Below are 25,421 nucleotides of genomic sequence, written 5' to 3'. Positions count from 1 at the left end.
CAGAGGGACTTAGGGCCAATCCCTTCCACTCTGTGGACCTGTTGCATCATCAGTAGAAGGGATTGAAGTGGCCCCTACCTCCCAGGGTTGCTCTGGGGGTTCATGAAGTGATGCCCAGAGAAGGGGCCCAAGCAGGAGCTGTTGTATTCTTGCTGTGTTCGCAGTGGGAGGAGACAGCTGTGAGACTGCAGGCTCCCTTTGGAGTAGCAGCCAGGCATTTTCCTCGAGTCAGAGCCAGGAAGTGTGGACAGGCAGGGTGAAGAGCGTTGTCAGAAGGGTAGGCAGCCCTGTCTTGGGACTTATAGCCAGAAGGACTCCCAGCCTTTAGAAGTTTTGGAGGCCAGCTCCTCGTTGTGTGGGTAGAGCGGTGGAAGGCCCAGACGTAAGTAAGGAGGTGTCCGGAGAGAGCAGAACACAGGCCACACAGCCTGGCTGGTTCCGTGCCGCAGCCTCCCTGTGGATAATAAGGGCTGTGGTTTCCAGCCATACCTCAGGTGCATTACTACATCGACACTTCCAACCACGCAAGGACAGAGGTGGTACCATCACCAGTATTTCATTGAGGCAGTAGGAGCGGAGATAGGGCTGGAGTCAGGGACTGTCCGAAGACCTGGTTGGCACGGCCATCCCAGTGCCTCAGCCTTCCTCATACCCACCATGTACCCAGTCCAGCGCTCCCAGAGGCGGAGGGAGGGTGTGGGAGGCTGGAGGCCTATGCTGAAACCATGGCCTTTTCAAGAGGGAAGCCTTGTCCTAAGCGCTTTGAATTTCCACAGAAAGAGGAGCAGGTCAGGGCAAGCTCCCTGTATCTCATCCGTCTTCACAGTACAGGCCGCCTTTCCAGAACCACCAGCTGCTTCCCCAGGCCCCGAGCGCCTCCACCCTGAGGTCTGGAAAAGTTGACGGTCGTGGGGGAATAAACTGGAAAATTCTGAAAGAGATGGGGATACCACACCACCTAACCTGCCTCTTGAGAAATCTGTATGCAGGTCAGGAAGCAACAGTTAGAACTGGACATGACAACAGACTGGTTCCAGATAGGAAAAGGAGTATGTCAAGGCTGTATATTGTCACCCTGCTTATTTAACTTATATGCAGAGTACATCATGAGAAACACTGGACTGGAAGAAACACAACCTGGAATCAGGATTGCCAGAAGAAATATCACTAACCTCAGATATGCAGATGATACCACCCTTATGGCAGAAAGTGAAGAGGAACTAAAAAGCCTCTTGATGAAAGTGAAAGAGGAGAGTGAAAAAGTTGGCTTTAAGCTCAACATTCAGAAAACGAAGATCATGGCATCTGGTCCCATCACTTCATGGGAAATAGATGGGGAAACAGTGGAAACAGTGTCAGACTTCATTTTTCTGCAGATGGTGATTGCAGCCATGAAATTAAAAGACGCTTACTCCTTGGAAGAAAAGTTATGACCAACCTAGATAGTATATTCAAAAGCAGAGACATTACTTTGCCGACTAAGGTCCGTCTAGTCAAGCCTATGGTTTTTCCAAGGCTATGGTCATGTATGGATATGAGAGTTGGACTGTGAAAAAAGCTGAGCGCCGAAGAATTGATGCTTTTGAAGTGTGGTGTTGGAGAAGACTCTTGAGAGTCCCTTGGACTGCAGAGATCCAACCAGTCCATTCTGAAGATCAACCCTGGAATTTCTTTGGGAGGAATGATGCTAAAGCTGAAACTCCAGTACTTTGGCCACCTCATGCGAAGAGTTGACTCATTGGAAAAGACTCTGATGTTGGGAGGGATTGGGGGCAGGAGGAGAAGGGGACGACAGGATGAGATGGCTGGATGGCATCACAGACTCGATGGACATCAGTCTGAGTGAACTCCGGGAGATGGTGATAGACAGGGAGGCCTGGCGTGCTGCGATTCATGGGGTCGCAAAGAGTCGGACACAACTGAGCAACTGAACTGAACTGAACTGTGGGGGAAGGGCAGACCCTCAGATGGTCTCTGCCCAGCCAGTGAGCTCACCTGCTCTGGCCACTCAGTGCCTGGTGACCTTCAAGAGATGGGCCCCCAGGCACCAGGGTGAGCTGGCGAGGGGGCCTGGTCTCCAGCTCATGGCGGGAAAAAATGACAGTGGCAACAGCTACAACTTACTGAGCTCTTACCGCAGCCCTGGAGGCCCAGAATCTTCCTTCCTTCGTCTGAATAAACCACGGTGGTTTTCTTCCTACCTTTGCGGACACCGTGTCCTAGGTCATAACGTGGTCAGCTCCTTGTCATTCACACCTGTACTCAAACGTCACCTCCAAGGGGGCTTCCCAGACCACCCTGTCTGAAGCTGTCTCTTGGCCCTCATGCCCTCTCATCAAGGATTTTCTTTATGGTGCTCACCACACCCTGGGATGACCTCGTTTGTTAGAGCTGGGTGCTCCCAGAGGGCAGTGACCTTTCTCTTCACTGTTGGGAACCACTGCCTGGCTGGCAGTTGGGCCTGGCTGCTTCGTGGTTAAAGTAATGGTGCTGAGCACCCTGCCCTCATTCAGTCCCCACGACAACCGCATTTTGCAGTGAGGGTCTCAGGTCTGGGGAGTACCCTAAGGTCACACACAACAGACTTTCCATGATGATGAGTGTTTTATTTTTCTGAGAGCTTTGAGGGTTTTCTGGTGAGGTTTATTTGTATGTTTTTATTAGTAACCAATGTGAAAAATGTTCTCAGTTGCCTATAATGTAAAATAATGGAAACTTCTTAGAAGTATAATCAGTGTTATCTTTTTGAGCAGCAGTTTGGCAGTATCAAAATTTTGAGTGTGTAAAGCTTTTGAAATGATATAACTTGCCAATGGGGTTTTACCTCTTGTTCAGTCGCTAAGTTGTGTCCAACACTTTGGGACTCCATGGACTGCAGCACGCCAGGCTTCCCTGTCCTTCACTGTCTCCCAGAGTTTGCTCAAATTCATGTCTGTTGAGTCAGTGATGCTATCTAACCATTTCATCCTCCGCTCCCCCCTTCTCCTTTTGCCATTAGTCTTTCCCAGCATCAGGGTCTTTTTCTAATGAGTCAGCTCTTTGTATCAGGCGGCCTAAGTACTGGAGCTTCAGCTTTAGCACCAGTCCTTCCAATGAGTATTCAGGGTTGATTTCCCTTAGGATTGACTGGTTTGATCTCCTTGCTGTCCAAGGGACTCTCAACAGTCTTTGCCAGCACCATAATTCAAAAGCATCTGCTCTTTGGTGCTCAGCCTTCTTTATGGTCCAACTCTCACATCCATACATGACTACCGGCAAAACCATAGTTTTGACTATAAGGACTTCTGTTGGCAAAGTGTTGTTGAGTTTTGAGCCAGGTTTTTCACTCACCCCTTTCACCTTCATCAAGAGACTCTTTAGTTCCTCTTCTCTTTCTGCTGTAAGGATGGTGTTATCTGCATATTTGAGGTTGTTTATATTTTTCCTGGCATTCTTGATTCCAGCTTGTGATTCATCCAGCCTGGCATTTTGAATGATGTACTCTGCATATAAGTTAAATAAACAGGAGGACAATATACAGCCTTGTACTCCTTTCCCAATTTTGAACCAGTCTGTTGTTCCATGTAAGGTTCTAACTGTTGCCTCTTGACCAGAATACAGGTTTATCAAGAGACATGTAAGGTAGTCTGGTATTCTCATCTCTTTAAGAATTTTCCACAATTTGCTGTGATCCACACAGTCAAAGGCTTTTTACATAGTAAATGAAGCAGACGTATATGTTTTACTCAAATTTGAAGCTTCCTAGGTGGCTCAGTGGTAAAGAATCCACTTGCCAATGCAAGAGACTTAAGAAACCCGAGTTTGCTCCCTGCGTTGGGAAGATCTGGAGGAAGAAACGGCAACCTACTCCACTATTCTTGCCTGGAAAAATCCCATGGACATAGGAGCCTGGCAGGCTACAGAGCTACATGTGACTGAGCATTAGGGTCACATGGCTGGGGTGTGATGGAACCTGCCCTGGGATGCGCAGGCCCTGCGTCCTCTCCCAATAGCCAAGGGGAAGCTCCCTTTCCCTCCATCTGTGTTTGGGGGGCACAGGCTCTTAAGACAGATCTGGCCCTGGCACCAACCGGCCCTGTACCCTTGTAGAAATCACATCACCCTTTGGGCCTCTGTTTTTCTCATATGTAAAATGGGGAGAATACAGACCTATCCCACAATAGAACCATTGTGCAAATGTAATGCTTTAGCACAGAGTAAGAATTTAACATGTGGAAGCTGTTATTTTCCATGAAAGCCCTTCGAGGCCTCCTCTGAAGTCACTGTGTCCAAAGTCCAGCCACAGGTATTTTGCACACACTCCGAGTAGGAGGACTTAACACAGCTCCGAGGTCCTAATACCAAATACAGCTGAACATCTATGGAGTAAGCACCTCTGCTGTGCAGAGGCCAAACCACTCCAGCCCCCAGTTCTGTTCAGTTCACTTCAGTCGCTCAGTCCTGTCCAACTTTTTGTGATGCCATGAATCGCAGCATGCCAGGCCTCCCTGTCCATCACCAACTCCCAGAGTTCACTCAAACTCATGTCCTTTGAGTCAGTGATGCCATCCAGCCATCTCATCCTGTCGTCCCCTTCTCCTCCTGCCCCCAATCCCTCCCAGCATCAGAGTCTTTTCAAATGAGTCAACTCTTCGCATGAGGTGGCCAAAGTACTGGAGTTTCAGCTTTAGCATCAGTCCTTCCAATGAACAGCCAGGACTGATCTCCCTTAGAATGGACTGGTTGGATCTCCTTGCAGTCCAAGGGACTCTCAAGAGTCTTCTCCAACACCACAGTTCAAAAGCATCAATTCTTCGGCGCTCAGCTTTTTTCACAGTCCAACTCTCACATCCACACATGACCACTGGAAAAACCATAGCCTTGACTAGACGGACTTTTGTTGGCAAAGTAATGTCTCTGCTTTTTAATATGGTCTCTAGGTTGGTCATAACCTTCCTTCCAAGGAGTAAGCGTCTTTTAATTTCATGGCTGCAATCACCATCTGCAGTGATTTTGGAGCCCAGAAAAATAAAGTCAGCCACTGTTTCCACTGTTTCCCCATCTATTTCCCATGAAGTGATGGGACCAGATGCCATGATCTTCGTTTTCTGAATGTTGAACTTGAAGCCAACTTTTTCACTCTCCTCTTTCACTTTCATCAAGAGGCTTTTTAGTTCCTCTTCACTTTCTGCCATAAGGGTGGTGTCATCTGCATATCTGAGGTTATTGATATTTCTCCCAGCAATCTTGATTCCAGCTTGTGTTTCTTCCAGCCCAGCATTTCTCATGACGTACTCTGCTGCTGCTGCTGCTGCTAAGTCGCCTCAGTCGTGTCTGACTCTGTGCAACCCCAGAGACGGCAGCCTACCAGGCTCCCCCGTCCCTGGGATTCTCCAGGTAAGAACACTGGTGTGGATTGCCATTTCCTTCTCCAGTGCAAGAAAGTGAAAAGTGAAAGTGAAGTCGCTCAATCGTGTCTGACTCCTAGTGACCCCATGGACTGCAGCCTACCAGGCTCCTCCATCCATGGGATTTTCCAGGCAAGAATACTGGAGTGGGGTGCCATTGCCTTCTCCATGTACTCTGCATATAGGTTAAATAAGCAGGGTGACAATATACAGCCTTGACATACTCCTTTCTCTATTTAGAACCAGTCTGTTGTTCCATGTCCAATTCTAACCATTGCTTCCTGACCTGCATATAGGTTACTCAAGAAGCAGGTCAGGTGGTTTGGTATTCTCATCTCTTTCAGAATTTTCCACAGTTTATTGTGATCCACACAGTCAAAGGCTTTGGCATAGTCAATAAGGCAGAAATAGATGGTTTTTTTTGGAACTCTTTTGCTTTTTTGATGAACCAGAGGATGTTGGCAATTTGATCTCTGGTTCCTCTGCCTTTTCTAAAACCAGCTTGAACATCTGGAAGTTCACGGTTCACATATTGCTGAAGCCTGGCTTGGAGAATTTTGAGCATTACTTACTAGCATATGAGATGAGTGCAATTGTGCAGTAGTTTGAGCATTCTTTTGCATTGCCTTTCTTTGGGATTTGAATGAAAACTGACCTTTTCCAGTCCTGTGGCCACTGTTGAGTTTTCCATATTTGTTGGCATATTGAGTGCAGCACTTTCACAGCATCATCTTTTAGGATTTGAAATAGCTCAACTGGAATTCCATCACCTCCACTAGCTTTGTTCATAGTGATGCTTTCTAAGGCCCACTTGACTTCACATTCCAGGATGTCTGGCTCTAGGTGAGTGATCACACCATTGTGATTATCTTGATCATGAAGATCTTTTCTGTACAGTTCTGTGTATTCTTGCCACCTCTTCTTGATATCTTCTGCTTCTGTTAGGTCCATACCATTTCTGTCCTTTATCGAGGCCATCTTTGCATGAAATATTCCCTTGGTATCTCTAATTTTCTTGAAGAGATCTCTAGTCTTTCCCATTCTGTTGTTTTGCTCTATTTCTTTGCATTGATCTCCTTGCTATTCTTTGGAACTCTGCATTCAGATGCTTATATCTTTCCTTTTCTCCTTTGCTTTTCACTTCTCTTTTTTTCACAGCTATTTGTAAGGCCTCCCCAGACAGCCATTTTGCTTTTTTGCATTTCTTTTCCATGGGGATGGTCGTGATCCTTGTCTCCTGTACAGTGTCACGAACCTCTGTCCATAGTTCATCAGGCACTCTACCTATCAGATCTAGGCCCTTAAATCTATTTCTCACTTCCACTGTATAATCATAAGGGATTTGATTTAGGTCATACCTGAATGGTCTTGTGGTTTTCCCTACTTTCTACAATTTAAGTCTGAATTTGGCAATAAATAGTTTATAATCTGAGCCACAATCAGCTCCCAGTCTTGTTTTTGTTGACTGTATAGAGCTTCTCCATCTTTGGCTGCAAAGAATGTAATCAATCTGATTTTGGTGTTGACCATCTGGTGATGTCCATGTGTAGAGTCTTCTCTTGTGTTGTTGGAAGAGGGTGTTTGCTATGACCAGTGCGTTATCTTGGCAAAACTCTATTAGTCTTTGCCCTACTTCATTCCACATTCCAAGGCCAAATTTGCCTGTTACTCCAGGTGTTTCTTGACTTCCTACTTTTGCATTCCAGTCCCCTATAATGAAAAGGACATCTTTTTTGGGTGTTAGTTCTAAAAGGTCTTGAAGGTCTTCATAAAACCGTTCAACTTCAGCTTCTTCAGCGTTACTGGTTGGGGCATAGACTTGGATTACTGTGATATTGGATGGTTTGCCTTGGAAACGAACAGAGATCATGCTGTCGTTTTTGAGATTGCATCCAAGTACTGCATTTTGGACTCTTTTGTTGACCATGATGGCTACTCTATTTCTTCTAAGGGATTCCTGCCCGCAGTAGTAGATATAATGGCCATCTGAGTTAAATTCACCCATTCCTGTCCATTTCAGTTCGCTGATTCCTAGAATGTCGATGTTCACTCTTGTCACCTCCTGTTTGACCACTTCCAATTTGCCTTGATTCATGGACCTAACATTCCAGTTTCCTATGCAATATTGCTCTTTAGAACATTGGACCTTGCTTCTGTCACCAGTCACATCCACAGCTAGGTATTGTTTTTGCTTTGGCTCCATCCCTTCCTTCTTTCTGGAGTTATTTCTCCACTGATCTCCAGTAGCATATTGGGTACCTATCAACCTGGGGTCATGGGGTTCTCAAGGCAAGAATACTGAAGTGGTTTGCCATTCCCTTCTCTAGTGGACCACATTCTGTCAGACCTCTCCACCATGACCCGCCTGTCTTGGGTGGCCCCACACGGCATAGCGTAGTTTCAGTGAGTTAGACAAGGCTATGGTCCGTGTGATCAGATTGACTAGTTTCTTGTGAGTATGGTTTCAGTGTGTCTGCCCTCTGATGCCCTCTGGCAACTTACTTGGGTTTCTCTTACCTTGGACGAGGGGTATCTCCTCACGGCACCCCTCCTGACCTTCAACATGGAGTAGCTCCTCTAGGCCCTCCTGCGCCCTTGCAGCCACTGCTACTTGGACTTGGGGTTGCTCCTCTCAGCCACCGCTCCTGACCTCGGACTCCAGCCCCAAGGGGAGGTTTAATTCCTTCACGTGAGTTCTGATGTCCATCTCTGTTAAGTCTGGAGATTTAAGTGCTGATGTTAGTTGCCCAACGCAGGGCAGATGGGGGGGTGGTCACATCAGTGAAAAGGAGCCTGCTGTGAGATCAGCCTCAGTTCACCAGGTCTTGCAAACCACAGCATCCAGCTTGCCCTTAAGAACCCCCCAGAACGTCCCTGGTGGTCCACTGGCTAAGACTCTGTGCTCCCAATGCAGGGGACCTGGGTTCGATCCCCAGTCAGGGAATGAGATCCCACATGCTGCAACTAAGTGATCGCACGCCACAACTAAAGATCCTGTGTGTTGCCACTAAGTCCTGGGACAGCCTAAATAGACAAATAAATATTAAAAGAATAAAAACCTTCAGTGGCTCTTCACTGTCCTATAACCACCTCAGCCTAGCACACCAGGGTTTTTCCAGTTACTTTTCCTACTACGCGGCCCTCTTCTCCTCATATAGCCTGGTGTTCAATCCCACTAGTCTTCAGTCATGTCATCAAGGCCTTCTAAGTGTTTGCCGAATGTCAGCGTTAGGTAGTTAGAATAGGAGAAAGGAGTCCAGAATGACAATGGCTAAAAGACAAGAAAGGGAAAAGCCCACGACAATTGAACAAAGGAGGGTCTGAGGACCTCTGCTAGAATAAACAGCACTTCTGGCTAGCCCGAATTACATAGGGCAGGCCCGGGGGAGGGAGAAGCATACGAAAAGAGGAGCCGAAGGGCCGAGGGTCTCTCTGCCGCGCGCTTTCTCTCTCTCTCCTCCTCGGGTCTTTTGGGTCAGCATGCCCTCATGCCTCAAGGATATATTTTCACTTTCTAAATAAAACTGCGTGTAACACTGTCCGAGAGCTGTGACGCGCCAAGGGCTTTAATGTCCGTCGCTTCAAATTTTTGTTGTGACAAGACCGAACCGGGGAAATTACACTCCCCTAACACCGGGGCTCCCTAGTCACTGAGACAGCCACACCCCAGCCTCGTGGAATTGAGCAGCAGTGGCAGCTGAGGGCCTTGGACATGCCAGGCCTGTGCTGAGAGTTTGGCATGCATCATCTCACTGGATCCACACTCAGCCCGAGGCAGGAAATAGGCAGAGACCATGATGACTCTAGAGCCACCCTACTGACGAGGACACACGGGAGGCTCCGTGGGGAGAGAAGACTGATCCACAACCTTATCCACACCCAGAGCCACAGGTGTAAACAGGATCACTGCCACATCAACCCCCGAGGTCCTATGCAAAGTGGGCGAGTGAGAATTTGGAGGAAGAGGTGGTGGCGGTGACCAACAGCCCTGCTCTCCTCCACCCTGGACACATTGGTGAAGCCAGAGGCATAGCTGGCCTGAGGGAGGCGATGCCAGGGGACCTAGAGGAACAAGACAGTCTGCCCCAAAACAGCTTATAGCCTAGCTGGACACACCGAGGTGGGTAGGCGGAGATTATTTCTTCTCTGAATAGGTTATCCTGCACCACCTCACCACGTGCGGGACAGCTGGTCCGGAGGGCAACTCAGGTGTGTCTGACCAGAAAGCAAAGGAGCTAAGTCACAGTAACGTGTGTGTGGTGGGTGTCAGCTGAAGTACAGTGAGCACGTAGTGAGGAACAACCTTGTCTCTCCGTCTACGTGCGCTGGGAAGCTGGTTCTTTCCCACTGGTGCCCCTGGGTCAGGGCCTCCAATTCACCCTCCGTGTCATTCATCCAAGAAGCATGTATTTGAGCTTCTGTTATTCGCTAAGACCTGTGGATACAATTAGAGGTAATCTTCAGGTCCAGGTTTTGTATGTGCTTTGTGGTCAACGAGCCTGTAGGTTACAATAATAAAAATGTCAACTAATTCAGATGCCCCCCGTGACACTCCAAACCAACCTTCTGAGGTGAACACTATTAGCATGTCTTGATATTTACATATAAGAAAATAAAACTTTGAACGGTCAGCTGAGAAGCTGACCCAGGTCTGTTGGATGCCAAAGCCTAGGCCCATAACCACTGCACCACACTGCCTCCTGAGTGTAATACCCAAGGGGGAAGTGGTGCTTTTATATACCTTGGTCCCCCAAAAGGATGCACTCTGTGCTCTGAAAGAAATAGATCCAAGTATTTATCAGACCAAAATTTCATAAAATAAAAATAAAAATAAAACTTGGCTATGCTAGGTCTTTGTTGCAGCATGCAGGATCTTCCTTGCAACATGCGAGATCTTTTAGCATGCAGGTTTTAGTTCCCTGACAAGTAATCGAACTCAGGCCCTCTGCATCAGGAGCTTGGAGTCTTAGCCACTAACCTACCAGGGAAGTCCCCCCAAATTTCATTTTTTGTTTCTATAAACAGGCTCTGAAAATTGTCCCTCCTCACTTTTAAGGACTTGGACTGAATTAAGGGATTGAGGAGGGATTTATCTTTTTTAAGTTAAAAAAAAAAACCTTTAGTTATTTTAAATTGAAGGATAATTGCTTTACAGTACTGTGTCGGTTTCTGACAAACATCAACATGAATCAGCCATAGGTATACATGTGTCCCCTTCCTCTGGAACCTCACTCCGGATTAAGGGATCTATTTAACAACAAGTGGCAACTGTGGATGCCCAACATGTTTCATTATCAAGGAACCCAGTTTTGAGAGGTCCAGAGTGACACAGGGTGGGGAAGTTGGCAGGGGGCCCAGACCCGGGCAGGTGCCACGACAAATGTGGTCATACTCTTCAGGGGCCAAAGATTTATAGAGGTCTCCAGGTCCGTGCCCTTTGTACTTACTACCAAATATGCCAGGTTGCTTTCAAGGTAGCAAGGATAGCAAAGGGTTCCTACGCAGCACTCCGGGGGGCAAAGTTTATTGCCGTCCCAGAAGCACTGGCTAGCCTGAGGTCTGCAGGAGCGTGGGAGGGGGGGGTGGGTTCTGAACCTTATGGCACTCAGTTCAGTCCACTTCAGTCACTCAGTCGTGTCCGACTCTTTGCAACCACATGGACGGCAGCATGCCAGGCCTCCCTGTCCATCACCACGTCCCTTAATCAAACTCATGTCCATCGAGTTGGTGATGCCATCCAACCATCTCATCCTCTGTCGTCCCCTTCTCCTCCCGCCTTCAACCTTTCCCAGGATCAGGGTCTTTTCAAATGAGTCATTTCTTCGCATCAGGTGGCCAAAGTATTGTAGTTTTTCAGCTTCAGCATCAGTCCTTCCTTCTTATGGCACTGGAGGCCACAAAATATCCCACTGGAAGTGAGAAAGGAGCAGTCAAAATTCGACTCTGGTGGGACTCGAACCCACAACCTTTGAATAGCCACACCCAGGCCGGCTAGAAGTCCAATGCGCTATCCATTGCGCCACAGAGCCGGTTGCCTATCCTCCCCCGCGCCGGCATACCTCTGCCTGAAAACCCGCCCTTGTAGCGCCCTGCTAGGGGCCTTTGCCGAACTCTTTGTCAGTGTCTGGGCGCGGATTCCCGGAATCCCCGCCAGTGGCGCGGTGGGGTGGGGAGGGGTGCTCTCCCCCACGTCCGGGCGCCCACGAGTTGTGGGCAGTCGGGGTCCCGGAAGAGCCCGCCTGTCTCCTCCCGGCCTGGCGGGGGCGCGCGGCGCGCGACTACAATCCCCAGCGTGCGGCGCGGCGCCCCGCCCGAGGCCGTCGCGCGCGTAGGGGGCGGGCTGAGTCCGGCGGAGCCCGGCGCTCAGAAGCTGCGCGGCACGGGCCGGCTCTGCGGCTCGCTCGGCCGTGGGCAAGGCGCCGGAGGAGGTGTCGCCGGCCGGCGTAGCCGGTTTGGATGGCGAGAGGCGGGCGGGGGAGGAGCGCCGCGGGCGGGCGGGGCCGGGCGGCGGGCGGAGCCGGCCGAGTGGCCAGGGCCAGCCGAGGCGCAAAGCCGGCAAAGCGCTGCTGAGAACCTGCTCCGCGCGCCCAGGAGCGGCTGATGCGCGCCGCGTTCCCTACTCTGCTACAGCCGGCGGGCCGCATCTGGACAGGGTGCCCCGCGGCGGGGGCTGACGCCAGGTGAGCACAGGCCAGAACAATGGGTCTCCGGGCGAGAGAATGCGCCCGGTCGGGTCCGGGGGAGGTGGCAGTACCGGCTTGGGCTGGGGGCGGGGGGAAGGGGAAACGGGGCGCGCCCTACTGCTCTGTCTCCTTGCCGGGCGCTCTGTTACCCTGGCTTTTTAGGGGCCGGTGCGATCCGTAATGACCTGGGATCGCGGCCCCGGCCGATCTGGGCATCCCGTTCCTTCCTCGAACACAACCCTCAGCCTTTCGGGACGGGTTCTTGCCTTCTGCCCTGACGGACTCTGGGAAACCACAGTTCTGGGGACCTTGGAGACCTTTGGCATTGGAGTTGGAGGCGCTGGTGCAGTCCTCCTCCTGGCTTTTGCTTTTCGTGAGGCGGAGCGGAGAGATGGTCTAAGGGTCCGGACCATGTCTTCATCCTGGCTTGGAGAATCTCAGGCTACCTCATAGCCGTGACCTTCAGCCCCTCCCCAGGATTAGGAGAGCCTGAAGGCAAACAGCCCAGTCGGCTGTCCCTTGAGCAAGTCTGAAAAGTGCTAGGAATAGAGTCCGAGAGCCCTAATCTCAGCCCTGCCAGCTGTTCCTCTTCCCTTAAGCCCCAGTTCCCCAAGAGTCATCAGAGTGGCTTGCTGAGTGTGTTTGTGGGGGTGCTTTCAAGGCCTTCTTTCTCTCAATACTTTTCTCCTCTGGGCAATCACCTCTCTGGCACCCCCAGGCTCTTACCTGTTTTCTCCATCGCCCCCTGTGGGCCAGCAGAGGCATGGTGCTCCCAGGCCTAAGGGCAGGGACTGAGCAAGGCCCTTTCCCAAGAAGCTGCCTCTCTGGGTGTTGTGGCTTGGCCTTATCATCCACAGAAACTCTCTAGGTCTTCGAGTGGGAAGTCGAGCCAGAGGCACTTAAGTCAATACCAAGCCATTTTGGTTGGGATCCTAGATGTCAGGCGAGTAGACTGTCCTCTGAGACCAATGGTCATTACACCCATTGCACAGAGGGGAAGACTAAGGACTAAAGTGGGAAAGGGACTTGTCCAAGATCATTCAGAGAGTCCTAGGCAGAGATGGGACTGGGAGGCTAGAACCAGCCCCTGACCCGCAACCCGGCTCCTTACCTCAAGTCCAGGCCTTTAGCCTGACCCTTCCAGACTGTCCTGGGATGGGACCCAGTCCTCAGCTACCCTACTCCATCTGAACTCACTACACATTGACCATCTGAGATGATAGTGGCCTGGCTGCCCCGGCCAGGAGGTAGGGCACCCAGGCACTTGGGTCCACTGACTGCCCTGTGCCCACAGGCCACAATGCTGCTTGGGGCGTCTCTGTTGGGCGTGCTGCTGTTCTCCCGGCTGGTGCTGAAACTGCCCTGGACCCAAGTGGGGTTCTCCCTGTTCTTCCTCTACCTGGGGTCTGGCGGCTGGCGCTTCATCCGAATCTTTATCAAGACTGTCAGGCGTGATATCTTGTGAGTACCTGGAACAGCCCTTCCTGGGTCTCCTACACTCTTCTGGGTTTAATCTCCCCAAACCAGACCGCATGGCCTCTACCAGCACAGAGTACCTGGGCCCCAAAGGAGCAGTCTTTGCTCCTCATCCTTCCCCTTGCAATAATAGTACATGGTACCTCCATTGCCACGGTCAAAGTCTCTTCCCAGGGAATCTCCCTAACCTGGTGCCCCTTGGCCTGGAGCAGACTTGGGGGCCTGGTCCATACACTGAACACCATGCATGTTGAGGAGACCTCAGTAAGGGGTCCCGAGAAGATGCTGTAGCTTGTGAGAGGGTGAAGAGGAACCCTGTGAAGTCTCTGTCCTCCAGCTGGCGCGGGTTCTGGAGCCACCTGAATCATGCCCACAAAGAACCTGTTTCACAAAGAAGGGCAGGTATGGTCCACAAGGAGGATATCCTGTACCAGAAAGCCTGGCTGCCACCTGCTCTGTGCCAGACCTTGGGCTGACTCTGGGTGTGGAGTTGAGTGGACATGGCAGTCCAGGACCTGGGACAGGCTCAGACTGGTCAGGGAGACTGGCAGGGGACACAGAAAATCCGCAGGCTAGCAGGGCCCTGCAAGCAGAGCCCCTGGCAGTCTTGTTTTGCTCATGGCCGTGTCCCAGCAGTGTGACCCGCACTCAGAACAGGCAGCTCAGCATTTGTCAATCTGAGCTGATTGCAAAAGGAGGTGTTGAGTGGCCACTGCAGGAAGGATGATAGCAGCCCAGAGGTGTTGGGGGCGTGAAACAGAGAGACGGCTTCAGGGCTGGGCCCTGGGAAATCAGAGGAGGCCTCCCAGAGGAGAAGCAGGTGTGCTTGAGAGTCACCTCCAGGAGGTGGAAGCAGGGGGTGCCAGTCGGAGGGCATGGCAGCAGCAAAGGCGGAGAGGCTGGGGAGCCAGGAGAGTTCAGGGATCCGAGGTGGCAGGGCAACGTAGGGAGATGTTGCCAAAAGCTTCCTGTACAAACATTTATTGAACCTCAGTGCCCTGCCTGGCACCGAGCAGGGCCCAGGAGCAAGATGGTGAGGCAGGACAGAGCCCCACCCTTGCTGGGCCCACAGGGAGGGAGACCAGACAAATTGCAAACTTGTCCTTTTTTACTGGAGTGGTGAGGGGGAGAGGGATGATCGGGGGTGTGCCAGGTCCAGGAAGAGGAGTTTGGACTTTGGCTTGCTCCCTGGAGATGTGGAAGGCCCTGACAGACCCACAGACTCCGAGCAGAGAGAGGGCAATAGGGGTTGAACTCTGGAGTCGGAGGGGACTGAAGTTCAAATGTCAGCACTGCTGCGTCGTCCCACCTTGAAGCCCAGGGCAAGTGCTGGGCACTGGTGTCTTCCTCTGTACCGGGTGGGGAGGAAGTCATCACCTGGGTGCCCGGTGTTATCATGCAGCATCAGTGAGCCACTTCAGGTAACGCTGCCCCACACACGGGTGCTGGGAAGGGGGTGTCGCAAGCGATCAAACCAGGGTCTCGGGACCCCCTACTCCTAAGCCCGGCAGTCACAGCTCACTTGCTCTTCCTCCCCTCCCCCAGCGGCGGCACCGTGCTCCTGAGGGTGAAGGCCAAGGTCCGACGGTACCTACGGGAGCGGCGCACAGTGCCCATCCTGTTTGCCGCCACAGTCCAGCGCCACCCAGACAAGACGGCCCTGATCTTTGAGGGCACAGACACGCACTGGACCTTCCGGCAGCTGGACGACTACTCAAACAGTGTGGCCAACTTCCTGCAGGCTCAGGGCTTGGCCTCGGGCGACGTGGCCGCCCTCTTCATGGAGAACCGCAATGAGTTTGTGGGTCTGTGGCTGGGCATGGCCAAGCTGGGCGTGGAGGCGGCGCTCATCAACACCAACCTCCGGCGGGATGCGCTGCTCCACTGCCTGACCTCCTCCCAGGCCCGGGCCCTCGTCTTTGGCAGCGAGATGGCCCCAGGTGAGCCCTGAAGTGGCAAGGGACAGGCAGGGAGTCCCACGGGACTGCCGCAACCCACCTACAGCCCCTGGGGGAGGCTGTGTGTGGCCCACAGGTTAAGGGCATGAGCCCTGGAGTCAGACGGTGTGGGCTCTTCCCCCCCAATCCCCGGGAGCCAGGAGACCCAGGGAGATGGCAGTCCTCCGCCGCAGTCTTCTCACCGCAGCACCGTTTTCAGGGAGGTGCTTAACAGAGTGAAGCACTAACAAAGCGGCTGATGCTAAGTGAGCCCTCAGACATGACTTACTTGGCCTCATCTCAATCAGTTCAGTCACTCAGTCAGTCGTGTCCAGTTCTTTGCGACCCCATGGACTGCAGCACGCCAGGCCTCCCTGTCCATCACCAACTCCCGGAGCTTACTCAAACTCATGTCTATTAAGACAGTGATGCCATCCAACCATCTTATCCTCTGTCATCCCCTTCTCCCGCCTTCCATCTTTCCCAGCATCAGGGTCTTTTCCAGTGAGTCAGTTCTTCTCATCAGGTAGCCAAAGTATTGGAGCTTCAGCTTCAGCATCAGTCCTTCCAATGAATATTCAGGACTGATTTCCTTTAGGATGGACTGGTTGGATCTCCTTGCAGTCCAAGGGACTCTCAAGAGTCTTCTCCAACACCACAGTTCAAAAGCGTCAGTTCTCTGGTGCTCAGCTTCTTTATAGTCCAGCTCTCACATCCATACATGGCCTCATCTACCTGACCTGTAAAATGGGAACAAGAAGCCGCTCCCTGCTGTGCCACAGAGCTTATGTTTATCGGCTGCCACACTGGCACTGACCACGTGCTGAGCTCGGTGCTTCACGGAAGCAGCTCTAATCTTCACAAAGCCTGGTGAAAGCAGAGAGTGTCATCTTGGCTTTACAGAGAACGAGACCGAGGTTCACAGTGGTGTGAGCCACTCACCCAGAGCCACACAGCTGTTAAGTGGGTGACAGAACCGAGATTTGACCTTGGGCTTGACCCCAGTGTGCCTGTTCTCTCTCCCCACACTGTTGTGACTAATGGGCCAGTGTTGTGGGCTGATGGGCAGAAGAGGTTATGGAGATGCTGAAATGAGGAGAGGAAGGAGGCGGCAGGGAGAGAGTGAGAGGGTTGGAAGAAGTTAAGAGGAATGATGGCTGAGTGGGCCAGGACTGGCCTGTGTTCTGGGCGCTGAGCGTCTGGACATCTGTAGTACACAGGGGAGCCTGAGAGAAGGCCGCCACTCTCTGAAGAGGCTGAAGGGCTGCCAGCCTCTGACCACCCCTGACTCCTCCCTCCTAACCAGTCCCCCACAGACTAGCATCATACAGTGGATAGAAGCATAAACCTTGGGGTGACGTAGAGCTGGCTTTGAGCCCCAGATCTGGCACATTCTAGCTGTGACTCCCTCCTGTGCTTGGGGCCTCAGTGTTCCCATCTGTAAGATGGGCTGTTACTGGTACCCGTTTCCTGAGGTGTGTGAGCAGAAGCCTGCCACGTGATCAGCCAGCAGCTCATGGGAGCCCTTGCTTCTCTCAGCATCTTCCTTATAACAAGTCCCAGGCACTTCGTTCACCTCTCTGCCGCACCCAGCCAGTGTCCTCTGACACCGTGCTCAGCCCCGACATGAGTAGAGGTCCCTGGAACAGGAGGCAGGGGGAGGAGGGGTGCCCTGGCCTGCCTGTGGATCTGTCTTGTTTCCCCCGCAGCTGTCCTTGAGATCCATGCCAACCTGGACCCCTCGCTCAACCTCTTCTGCTCCGGTCCCTGGGAGCCCAGTGCAGGGCCCGCCGGCACGAAGCACCTGGACCCGCTTCTGGAAGATGCCCCCAAGCACCAGCCCAGCCGTCCCAACAAGGGCTTCGTAGGTGAGCCCCTCACCCCCACAGAAGGGTTCAAAGATGGCCAAGAGACAGAGCAGGGGCCTCGGGGCCTGGGTTTTTCTGTAAACTTGCCACGTGACCTGGAATGAGTCATGTCATATCCCTTTTCCATTCGGGGAAAATGAGCCACAGTCCCCACTTCTACTGCGAAGACTGGGTAAGCTGGCGTGTGTGAAAGTGGCAGGCACATCTTGAACATGCAGTTCTTGAATAGCCTTCGCTGATGCCCGATGCAGGCAGGAGCAGGTGGAGCCCGGGAGCCTGCCTCGTCCGAGTGTGGGCTGGGCTCGGGCCCTCGGCGAGCCCCTTTCATAGTCACCCAGCGCCCGTCCAGGGCAGGCCCCTGTTGTGCACAAGCCTGCTTTGTGGACCCCAGGGCTTACCGTGTGGCCTGGGGCAGGGGGGTTCAGAGCCTGGGCCAAGTTCATGTCCCAGCTCTACTGCTTCCCTTGTGTGACTCTGAACACCTGAGCTGCTCTCTGAGCCTCGGTTCCCAGAGCCGTGAAATTGGGGATGGCAACCGAACCTATGCTTGAGGGCTGGAAAAGGTCCCATGGAGAGCTGGGGTCATTACCGTCTGACCTCTGCCATCTGTGGCTCTTGCGTGCTGGGTGCTTTTGTAAGCTCCTTGAGGGCAGGGCCTCTGGCAGGTTGAGTCTGGTGCCCAGCCTTGGGCTGACATGCCGTGGGCACCCTGTAACACGAGTTACTATATAACATGTGGCATCACCCCGTGGCATGCCTGACCTCCTGGAACCTCCAGCCTGGTGGGACTGAGCCTCACACAGAGACCATGACGTGACTGTCCCTGGTCCTCAGATCTGGGGGCATAAAGACAGTGTTGCTGGTACAAAAGCTGCCTCTGAGCCCTGCTGTCTGCAGCTGATACCTCCCATGTAGTAGGCATCAGCTCCTCTGAGAAAGCCCTCCCTGGAGCTACCGCCCCTCCTTGGAGTCTGGGTCCAGTGCTGCCGCCAGGCTTTGGCAGGCCCTGTGCTTGCCAACACACAGTGCTTGCTATTGGAAATGCCCGCCTTCCCATCTTCCTGTCCCACTGGGCGGGCATCTCCCTCCTAGGCAAGGCCTGTGCTCATTAGTCACTGATGTCACCCTGGCCCTGGCACAGAATGAGGGCTCAGAAGAGTGTGTTCAAGGAGCCAGTGCAGGTATTAGAGCAGGTAGTGATGTCTGGGGTCATCAGGGTAGGCTTCCTGGAGTAGGTGTGCCGGGAATGGGTGTTAAGTGATACACACCTACCACTGTCTGACTCTGTGCCCAGCCTCACGCTGGCCCCTCTCACAGCCGCTCCTGCCTGTTTTCCTCAGATAAGCTCTTTTACATCTACACGTCAGGCACCACCGGGCTGCCCAAAGCTGCCATCGTGGTGCATAGCAGGTAAGGGGACAGTGCCCTGGGGGGGAGACCTGGGGAGGTGGGGCCTGGGGCTCCTCTCCTCCTGCCTTTCCAAGGGCCCACGGAGCCCTCAGCCCCCTGCCTTCCCAGGTATTACCGGATGGCTGCCCTGGTGTACTACGGCTTCCGCATGCGGCCTGACGACATCGTCTATGACTGCCTTCCCCTCTACCACTCTGCAGGTAGCCTGGGCCCGCCCCCTCGGTGCCCAGCCATCCCTGAGCCTTCAGAGCCCTACCCCTCCTGGCAGGCTACGTTGCAGTAGAAACATAACAAGCTTTGGAGTCAAATCTGGTTTCAAATCCAGATATGGACATTGACCTTGATGAGAGTGGGCATACCAGCATAATTGGTGGGTGTGGCAGTGCCCACAGGGCACCTGGGCTGGTCTGATCATTCAGTCCATTTCCATGGGTGTGGATAGCCTGGCTGCTTGGTCTGGGGGCTTTCTAGAAAGACAGATGACTAAATATAGTTCCTGCCCTTAAAGGTGCTTAGAGTTTGAGTATGTGTGTTGGGGGCAGGCTGAATGACGGGAACCCTACCCTGAACTCTCAGGCAAGAAAGGGCATTGAGTATGGGGAGGTGCAGGGAGCAAGGAGTTCAACTCAAAGAGGAGCCCAACTCCAGGAGGGCTTCCTGGAGGAGGTGCCCCCCAATACAGGCAGGTGTGAAGCCAAGCAGGCTAGCTCAGCTCTGGCTGGCTGAATGGCAGTGTTACAGCTTTGGGAAAAGGAGCTTGGGGCCAGCTCCCGAGGCTTCAGGGGACTGTCTAAGTAATGTGCACTTGAACCCGTAGGCACTGGGGAGCCATGGAAGGTGTCCAACTGGGGAGAGATGTGATCAGTTAGAGTTGGAGGGCAGGACAGGGAAAGGGAGAGTCTTCGAGGGGGTTGGACTGTACAAGAGGAGGCTCTGGAGTACACAATATCTCTCCTTTGTCTGACTTACTTCACTCAGTACTATATAGCCCCAGGGAACTCTGCTCAGTGTTATGTGGCAGCCTGGATGGGAGGGGAGTCTGGGGGAGAATGGTTACCTGTATATGTATGGCTGAGTCCCTTCGCTCTTCACCTGAAACCATAACATTGTTGGTTAATCAGCTATACCCCAGTGCAGAATAAACCGTTAAAAAAATAAAATGACATCTTTGGTGGCCAAAATAAACAAAAAGACGAGACTCTGGAAAGAAAGGGCTCCTGTCTCCCTGACCCCCGGGTCCCCCCTCTGCCTTCAGGAAACATCGTGGGGATGGGGCAGTGCCTGATCCACGGCATGACCGTGGTGATCCGGAAGAAGTTCTCGGCTTCCCGCTTCTGGGACGACTGTATCAAGTACAACTGCACGGTGAGTGAGAAGGAAAAGGGTGGAGCGCCCGTGCCCCACACCAGCTCTACGCAGGGACGCCCGCCTTCGAGCTGAAGGCAGCCAGCCGTTTACTCGGGGCAGCACTCCCGTTGCTCAGATGGGGAGACTGAGGCCCAGAGAGGGAAGGGATCACACAGCCGGCTCTGGGGATAGGAGGGGTAGGGGCTTGGGAGGGCAGCGAAGGTGGGGCAGCCTCCAGGGCCCAGACTCATGCCTGGTCTTCCCCCAGATTGTGCAGTACATCGGCGAGCTGTGCCGCTACCTCCTGAACCAGCCGCCCCGGGAGGTGGAGGGTCAGCACCGGGTGCGCATGGCGCTTGGCAACGGCCTCCGCCAGTCCATCTGGACCGAATTCTCTAGCCGCTTCCACATCCCCCAGGTGGCCGAGTTCTATGGGGCCACGGAGTGCAACTGCAGCCTGGGCAACTTCGATGGCCAGGTGCGGCCCAGGCTGGGGACACAGCGGGCCCACGGGAGACACAGACGGCAGAGGGGAGGGCGGGCTTCCGGCATGGAGGGCGGTTGCGGGAGCTGGATCCCGGCTCGCAGCCCCCTAGACTGTCCAGTTTGAGGTGGGAGAGCCTGGGCCCAAGGCTTGGCCTTTGCAGGTGGGAGCCTGTGGCTTCAACAGCCGCATCCTGTCCTTCGTGTACCCCATCCGGCTGGTTCGTGTCAACGAGGACACCATGGAGCTGATCCGGGGCCCTGACGGCCTTTGCATTCCCTGCAAGCCAGGTCTGCCTGAGGGTTGCAACTCGGGGTCAGAGTGGGAGGGGCTGGCTTAGGAAGGGGACGGGGCAGGGATGGGTGGGTGGGTGCGTGGGTGAGGAGCCCTGTCCTGATTAGCGGCCTGAAGTCAGCTCTTCTCTTAGGGCTGGATGGCATTTATTTCTTGATCCAACCATCCGTTCAGTCACCATCCCATCTACCCAACAGCCCATTTGTGCACATTCATGCTGTGGACCCTGGGCCCCGGCCACCACAGCTCCCCAGTTCTGTGCCTGAGTCCCCTCCTGCACGTGGTTGTCCTGAGGAGGTGGTGCGGTACAGGATGCAAACCTCTGAGCAGAGCGGGACCTGGGGAGTGCTGACTTTAGTTAGGCCGACCACACTGAGCTTGACCACCCTTTCATTTGTTCAGTGACCAAGTGTTACTGAGAAGCTCCCAGCCCTCGGGGCTCCCGGGCTGGGGGAGAAAGGGGGCGTTGCTGTGGGTATTTTAGTATGAAGGAGACCCCAGGGGGACCTGACCCTGCCTCCCCTGGCTGCAGGTGAGCCGGGCCAGCTGGTGGGCATCATCATCCAGCAAGACCCCTTGCGGCGCTTCGACGGCTACTTGAACCAGAGCGCCAACAACAAGAAGATCGCCCGGGATGTCTTCAAGAAGGGGGACCAGGCCTACCTCAGTGGTGGGTGGACACCCCTCCGGAGGCCTTTGCCGCCCCTTGGGGAGGGGGGAAGGGATTGAAGGGCCCCACCCTCAGAGAACACCTCCGCCCAACCAAGCCCCTGGGGCGCCACCCCCCCAACACACGACTCCTCTCTAGGTGACGTGCTGGTGATGGACGAGCTGGGCTACGTGTATTTCCGCGACCGCACGGGGGACACGTTCCGCTGGAAAGGCGAGAACGTGTCCACCACCGAGGTGGAGGGCACGCTCAGCCGCCTGCTGGACATGGCTGACGTGGCCGTGTATGGCGTCGAGGTGCCAGGTATCCCGAGAGGCGGGAGGGGCCAGGCGTTTGTGTGGAGCAGCCAGCGGGGCCGTGGCCAGCCAGCTGCTTACCGTCCACTCTGCCGCCTCCCCAGGGACCGAGGGCCGGGCCGGCATGGCTGCCGTGGCCAGCTCCTCCGGCAGCTGTGACCTGGAGCACTTAGCCCAGCTCCTGCAGAAGGAGCTGCCGCAGTACGCCCACCCCATCTTCCTGCGCTTCCTGCCCGAGCTGCACAAGACAGGTCTGTCCCCCGACCCCCAGCTCCAAATCATGGGTGGGTGCCGGCTGAGGCCCCTTCCCGGGTCCTTCTAGGGAAACCGGCTGGCTGTTGTTCGCCCTTCCCCACAGCCTCTCTGGGTGGTCAGCAACATGACCTAGCTGTGAGCTGACACCGCCTCCAGAGAGAGATGTGTGTCTACTGTCAGTGGAACCAATACTGACTGAATGTGGTGGTCTGCTCCAGGCACTGAGCTTGGGCCCTGGGGATAGAGGTGACAAATTCCAGCAGGACCTGTGTGCTTCCTGGGAGTTTCCAGAGCAGGAGGCAGCCACAGGATAAGGAATTGCTAAGATAAAAGAGTGGAATGCAGGTCAAACTGATAGGAAAGGGAACGTGACTTGGGGAAGACTGGAAGGCTCCCCTGAGGATGCTCCAGTTCAGTGGGAGACCTGAGAGAGAGAGGGAGAGCACTCTGGGGACAGGAGGCCCTCTGGGCTGTGGGAACAGCCCATGCGGAGTCCCTGAGGCAGGGAGGTGCTTGGTTGCCAGGGGACTGAAAGGAGGCCCCCGAAGCTGGGGCCAGTGAGGGGTGGGCAGCGGCATGTAGTGGGATGGGAGGGCACGGGGGAGCCACAGGAGGGTTGGAGCAGGGTAGTGACCCAGTCAGACTCATGTCCTGCAAAGCCCGCCAGTGTCTGAGGGGCTGCAGATGGCCCCGTGGGACGGGGAGATGAGAGGGCAGGGTAAGTGGTGGGTCCAGACAGACAGCAAGCGCCCCGAGGACTGGATGGCTGCTGTGACTTCTGCATCCTGGAGGGACAGGGAAGCTGTTGGACCTTAGGCCTCAGACAGGCTTTGCTGCAGAACAAACAGCCCCCAAGCTTACTTAGGGCTCCAAACAGGTGTCTTATTTGCTCACAATTTGTAGGTCGGCAATTTGGGGTGATGTTCAGCTGAGCGTTCTTCTGTTGGCCCCACCTAGCGTCAAACAGTGCCATCGACAGCTTCTCCGGCTATCCAGTGGTTAAGACTCCATCTTGCAGTGCAGGGGTGTGTGGGTTCGCACACACAGGATTAGATCCCTGATCAGGGAACTAAGGCCCCCACATGCCTTGGGGTGTGGCCAAAATTTTTTTTTTTTTAAGTTTTAAAAGAAATAGTGCCACTGGGTGTGAGGTGGCCTCCCTCACGTGGGGCTCCCAGCTGGTTGGCCCTGCAGCGGTGTCCACATACCTGTCTGCGGTGATGGTGGTGCTCTCTGACCGCTCTCTCCAACACAGCAGCCATCTGCCCCCAGTAACTACTGAGCACTTGAAGTGCAACTAGTGTGATGGTGAAACTGAATTTTAAATTTTGTTTAATTAAATTTACATAGCTACACGTGGCCAGTGATTACCCACTTCAGTTCAGTTGCTCAGTCGTGTCCGACTCTCTGCAACCCCATGGACTGCAGCATGCCAGGCCTCCCTGTCCATCACCAACTCCCAGAGTTTATTCGAACTCATGTCCATTGAGTCGATGATGCCATCCAACCATCTCATCCTCTGTCGTCCCCTTCTCTTCCCGCCTTCAATCTTTCCCAGCATCAGTCTTTTCTAAGGAGTCAGTTCTTCGCATCAGGTGGCCAAATTTTTTATTGGAGTTTCATCTTCAGCATCAGTCCTTCCAATGAATATTCAGGACTGATTTCCTTTAGGATGGACTGGTTGGATCTCCTTGCAGTCCAAGGAACTCTCAAGAGTCTTCTCCAACACCACAGTTCAAAAGCATCAGATCTCTGGTGCTCAGCTTTCTTTATAGTCCAGCTCTCACATCCATACATGACTACTGGAAAAACCATAGCTTTGACTAGACAGACCTTGTCTAAGTGGCCTTTGCTGGGATGGTTCCCCTTTGTTCCACATGGCTTTCCATCCTTCAGAGGTCAGTCTGCTCTCAGGGTGCCCCCAAGCGGGTAAGGATGGAAGCTTCAACACCCCTTGAGGCCTAGGCTCACCCAGACTGCCCACAGTCTCTGAGTCAGAGTAAGTTGTAAAACCAGTCTAAATTCAAGTAGGCGTTGAGAAAGACTCCAGCTCTTGCTGGGAGAACTGGCTGATGGACACGACAGAGGAGAAGCCAGGGCAGGAAGCTGTAGGCATTTCTGGTATCCATCGTACCTGAATTCAAATTCTTACTAGCTGTGTAACGTTGGCCCAGAGGTGTGCTTCTCTGAGCCTCAGTCTTCTCATCTATCTAGTGGGGCTAATACCATTGAGTGAAAGATACAGAATTTCTTAAGGGGGAAAATGGTCATTGAACTATTTCAGAGATGCTGAAATCTTGTGCATCTCAGAATCCATAGGATATGGTTATGTCCCTCCCCCCGGGGTTGAGGTGCAATTTCCTGAGATCACTTCTGTACCTGGGAGGTGCTCAGGTTAAAACGAGCCCTCAGGGAAGGCCCGTGTCCTGCCTTCAGTCTGCTGTCAACTCAGCACATGGCCCTGGACAAATAGCTTCCCTTCTTTGGGCCTCAGTTTCCTTGTCTGCAAAGAGGGGTGGGTGACTCCGCCCCCTCCCCTTTGCCTGGGCTGCTGAGGAGCTGTGCATACTGTAATGGATGAAGCCTTTTCAGACTGTAAAGGGCTGTGTCCCTCCTCCCCCGGTTCCCCTCACCTGTGTTCCCTCCAGCCCTCCTCCCTGCCCCTCCTCAACCCAGGCGGGTGGGTTCCTGGAGCTCGGACCCCTGCCCGAGCTCTGACCCTTCTCCCACTTGTCTTCTCCCTTCCTCAGCGACCTTCAAGCTACAGAAGACAGGATTACGGAAGGAGGGCTTTGACCCAACAGTTGTGAAAGACCAGCTGTTCTACCTGGATGCCCGGAAGGGCCTCTACGTCCCGCTGGACCACGAGGCCTACACTCGCATCCAGGCGGGCCAGGAGAAGCTGTGACTGACCCCGAGTCCCTCTTGAGGGCCAGCGGATACTGGATCTAGAGCCCTAGCTCCCACCCCGGAGAGGTCCTGGGCGAAGCCAGACCAAAGCAAGCAGAGCCTGGCACCACCCCCCCCGAGGTGCCAACCCCCACCCCTCAGAACTGCTAAGGGACTCACTGCCACCTCCCCGCTCCACCCTGAGGCTTTCTGTGAAAGCTTCAGATCCACTTTATGTCTTGGAGGCCATGTGGGGGTCTCTGGGCCTCAGGCTGAGACTGAGACTGGGCCCCGCGGGGTGATGTCTCAGGTCAGGACAAGGGGAAATAGAGTGTCTCCAAGCACTTCGCAGAGAACAGGCAGCTTGTAAATGGGACCAGGGCAGAAGCCCCCAGACTCAGGAAGCCAGCACAGTGGGCAAGGAG

General features: G+C 53.8%; 1 protein-coding gene and 2 non-coding genes across 3 annotated transcripts; 2 read left to right on the top strand and 1 right to left on the bottom strand.

Moving 5' to 3' along the window:
- The first annotated feature begins 8,258 nt into the window (after positions 1-8,258).
- TRNAG-CCC (transfer RNA glycine (anticodon CCC)) lies at positions 8,259-8,331 on the top strand. The gene has a single exon. It is a non-coding gene; the product is annotated as a tRNA-Gly (tRNA).
- A 2,994-nt stretch (positions 8,332-11,325) lies between these two features.
- TRNAR-UCU (transfer RNA arginine (anticodon UCU)) lies at positions 11,326-11,416 on the bottom strand. The gene is given in 2 exon segments: positions 11,326-11,361; positions 11,380-11,416. It is a non-coding gene; the product is annotated as a tRNA-Arg (tRNA).
- Positions 11,417-13,370: 1,954 nt separating this feature from the next.
- Positions 13,371-25,421, top strand: SLC27A4 (solute carrier family 27 member 4). The gene is made up of 12 exons (XM_068976673.1): positions 13,371-13,531; positions 15,092-15,486; positions 17,193-17,351; positions 18,692-18,761; positions 18,870-18,961; positions 20,017-20,126; positions 20,377-20,586; positions 20,756-20,882; positions 21,419-21,556; positions 21,695-21,859; positions 21,957-22,103; positions 24,858-25,421. Exons 1-12 carry the CDS (start codon positions 13,371-13,373, stop codon positions 25,013-25,015), a joined length of 1,932 nt encoding a protein of 643 aa, XP_068832774.1. The 3' UTR covers positions 25,016-25,421.

This window comes from Capricornis sumatraensis, chromosome 1 (genome assembly GCF_032405125.1).
Source record: "Capricornis sumatraensis isolate serow.1 chromosome 1, serow.2, whole genome shotgun sequence".
Taxonomy (NCBI): domain Eukaryota; kingdom Metazoa; phylum Chordata; class Mammalia; order Artiodactyla; family Bovidae; genus Capricornis; species Capricornis sumatraensis.
Note: the sequence above shows the minus strand (reverse complement) of the source record. Positions and strands in the feature narration are given on the sequence as shown.

Bases quoted from the DNA above. Each gene is read 5' to 3' on its own strand.
- SLC27A4 (XM_068976673.1), top strand. From the start codon at position 13,371: ATGCTGCTTGGGGCGTCTCTGTTGGGCGTGCTGCTGTTCTCCCGGCTG. The intron at 20,127-20,376 runs GTGAGTGAGAAG...GTCTTCCCCCAG, and splicing joins GTATCAAGTACAACTGCACG to ATTGTGCAGTACATCGGCGA. The intron at 21,860-21,956 runs GTATCCCGAGAG...CCGCCTCCCCAG, and splicing joins GTATGGCGTCGAGGTGCCAG to GGACCGAGGGCCGGGCCGGC.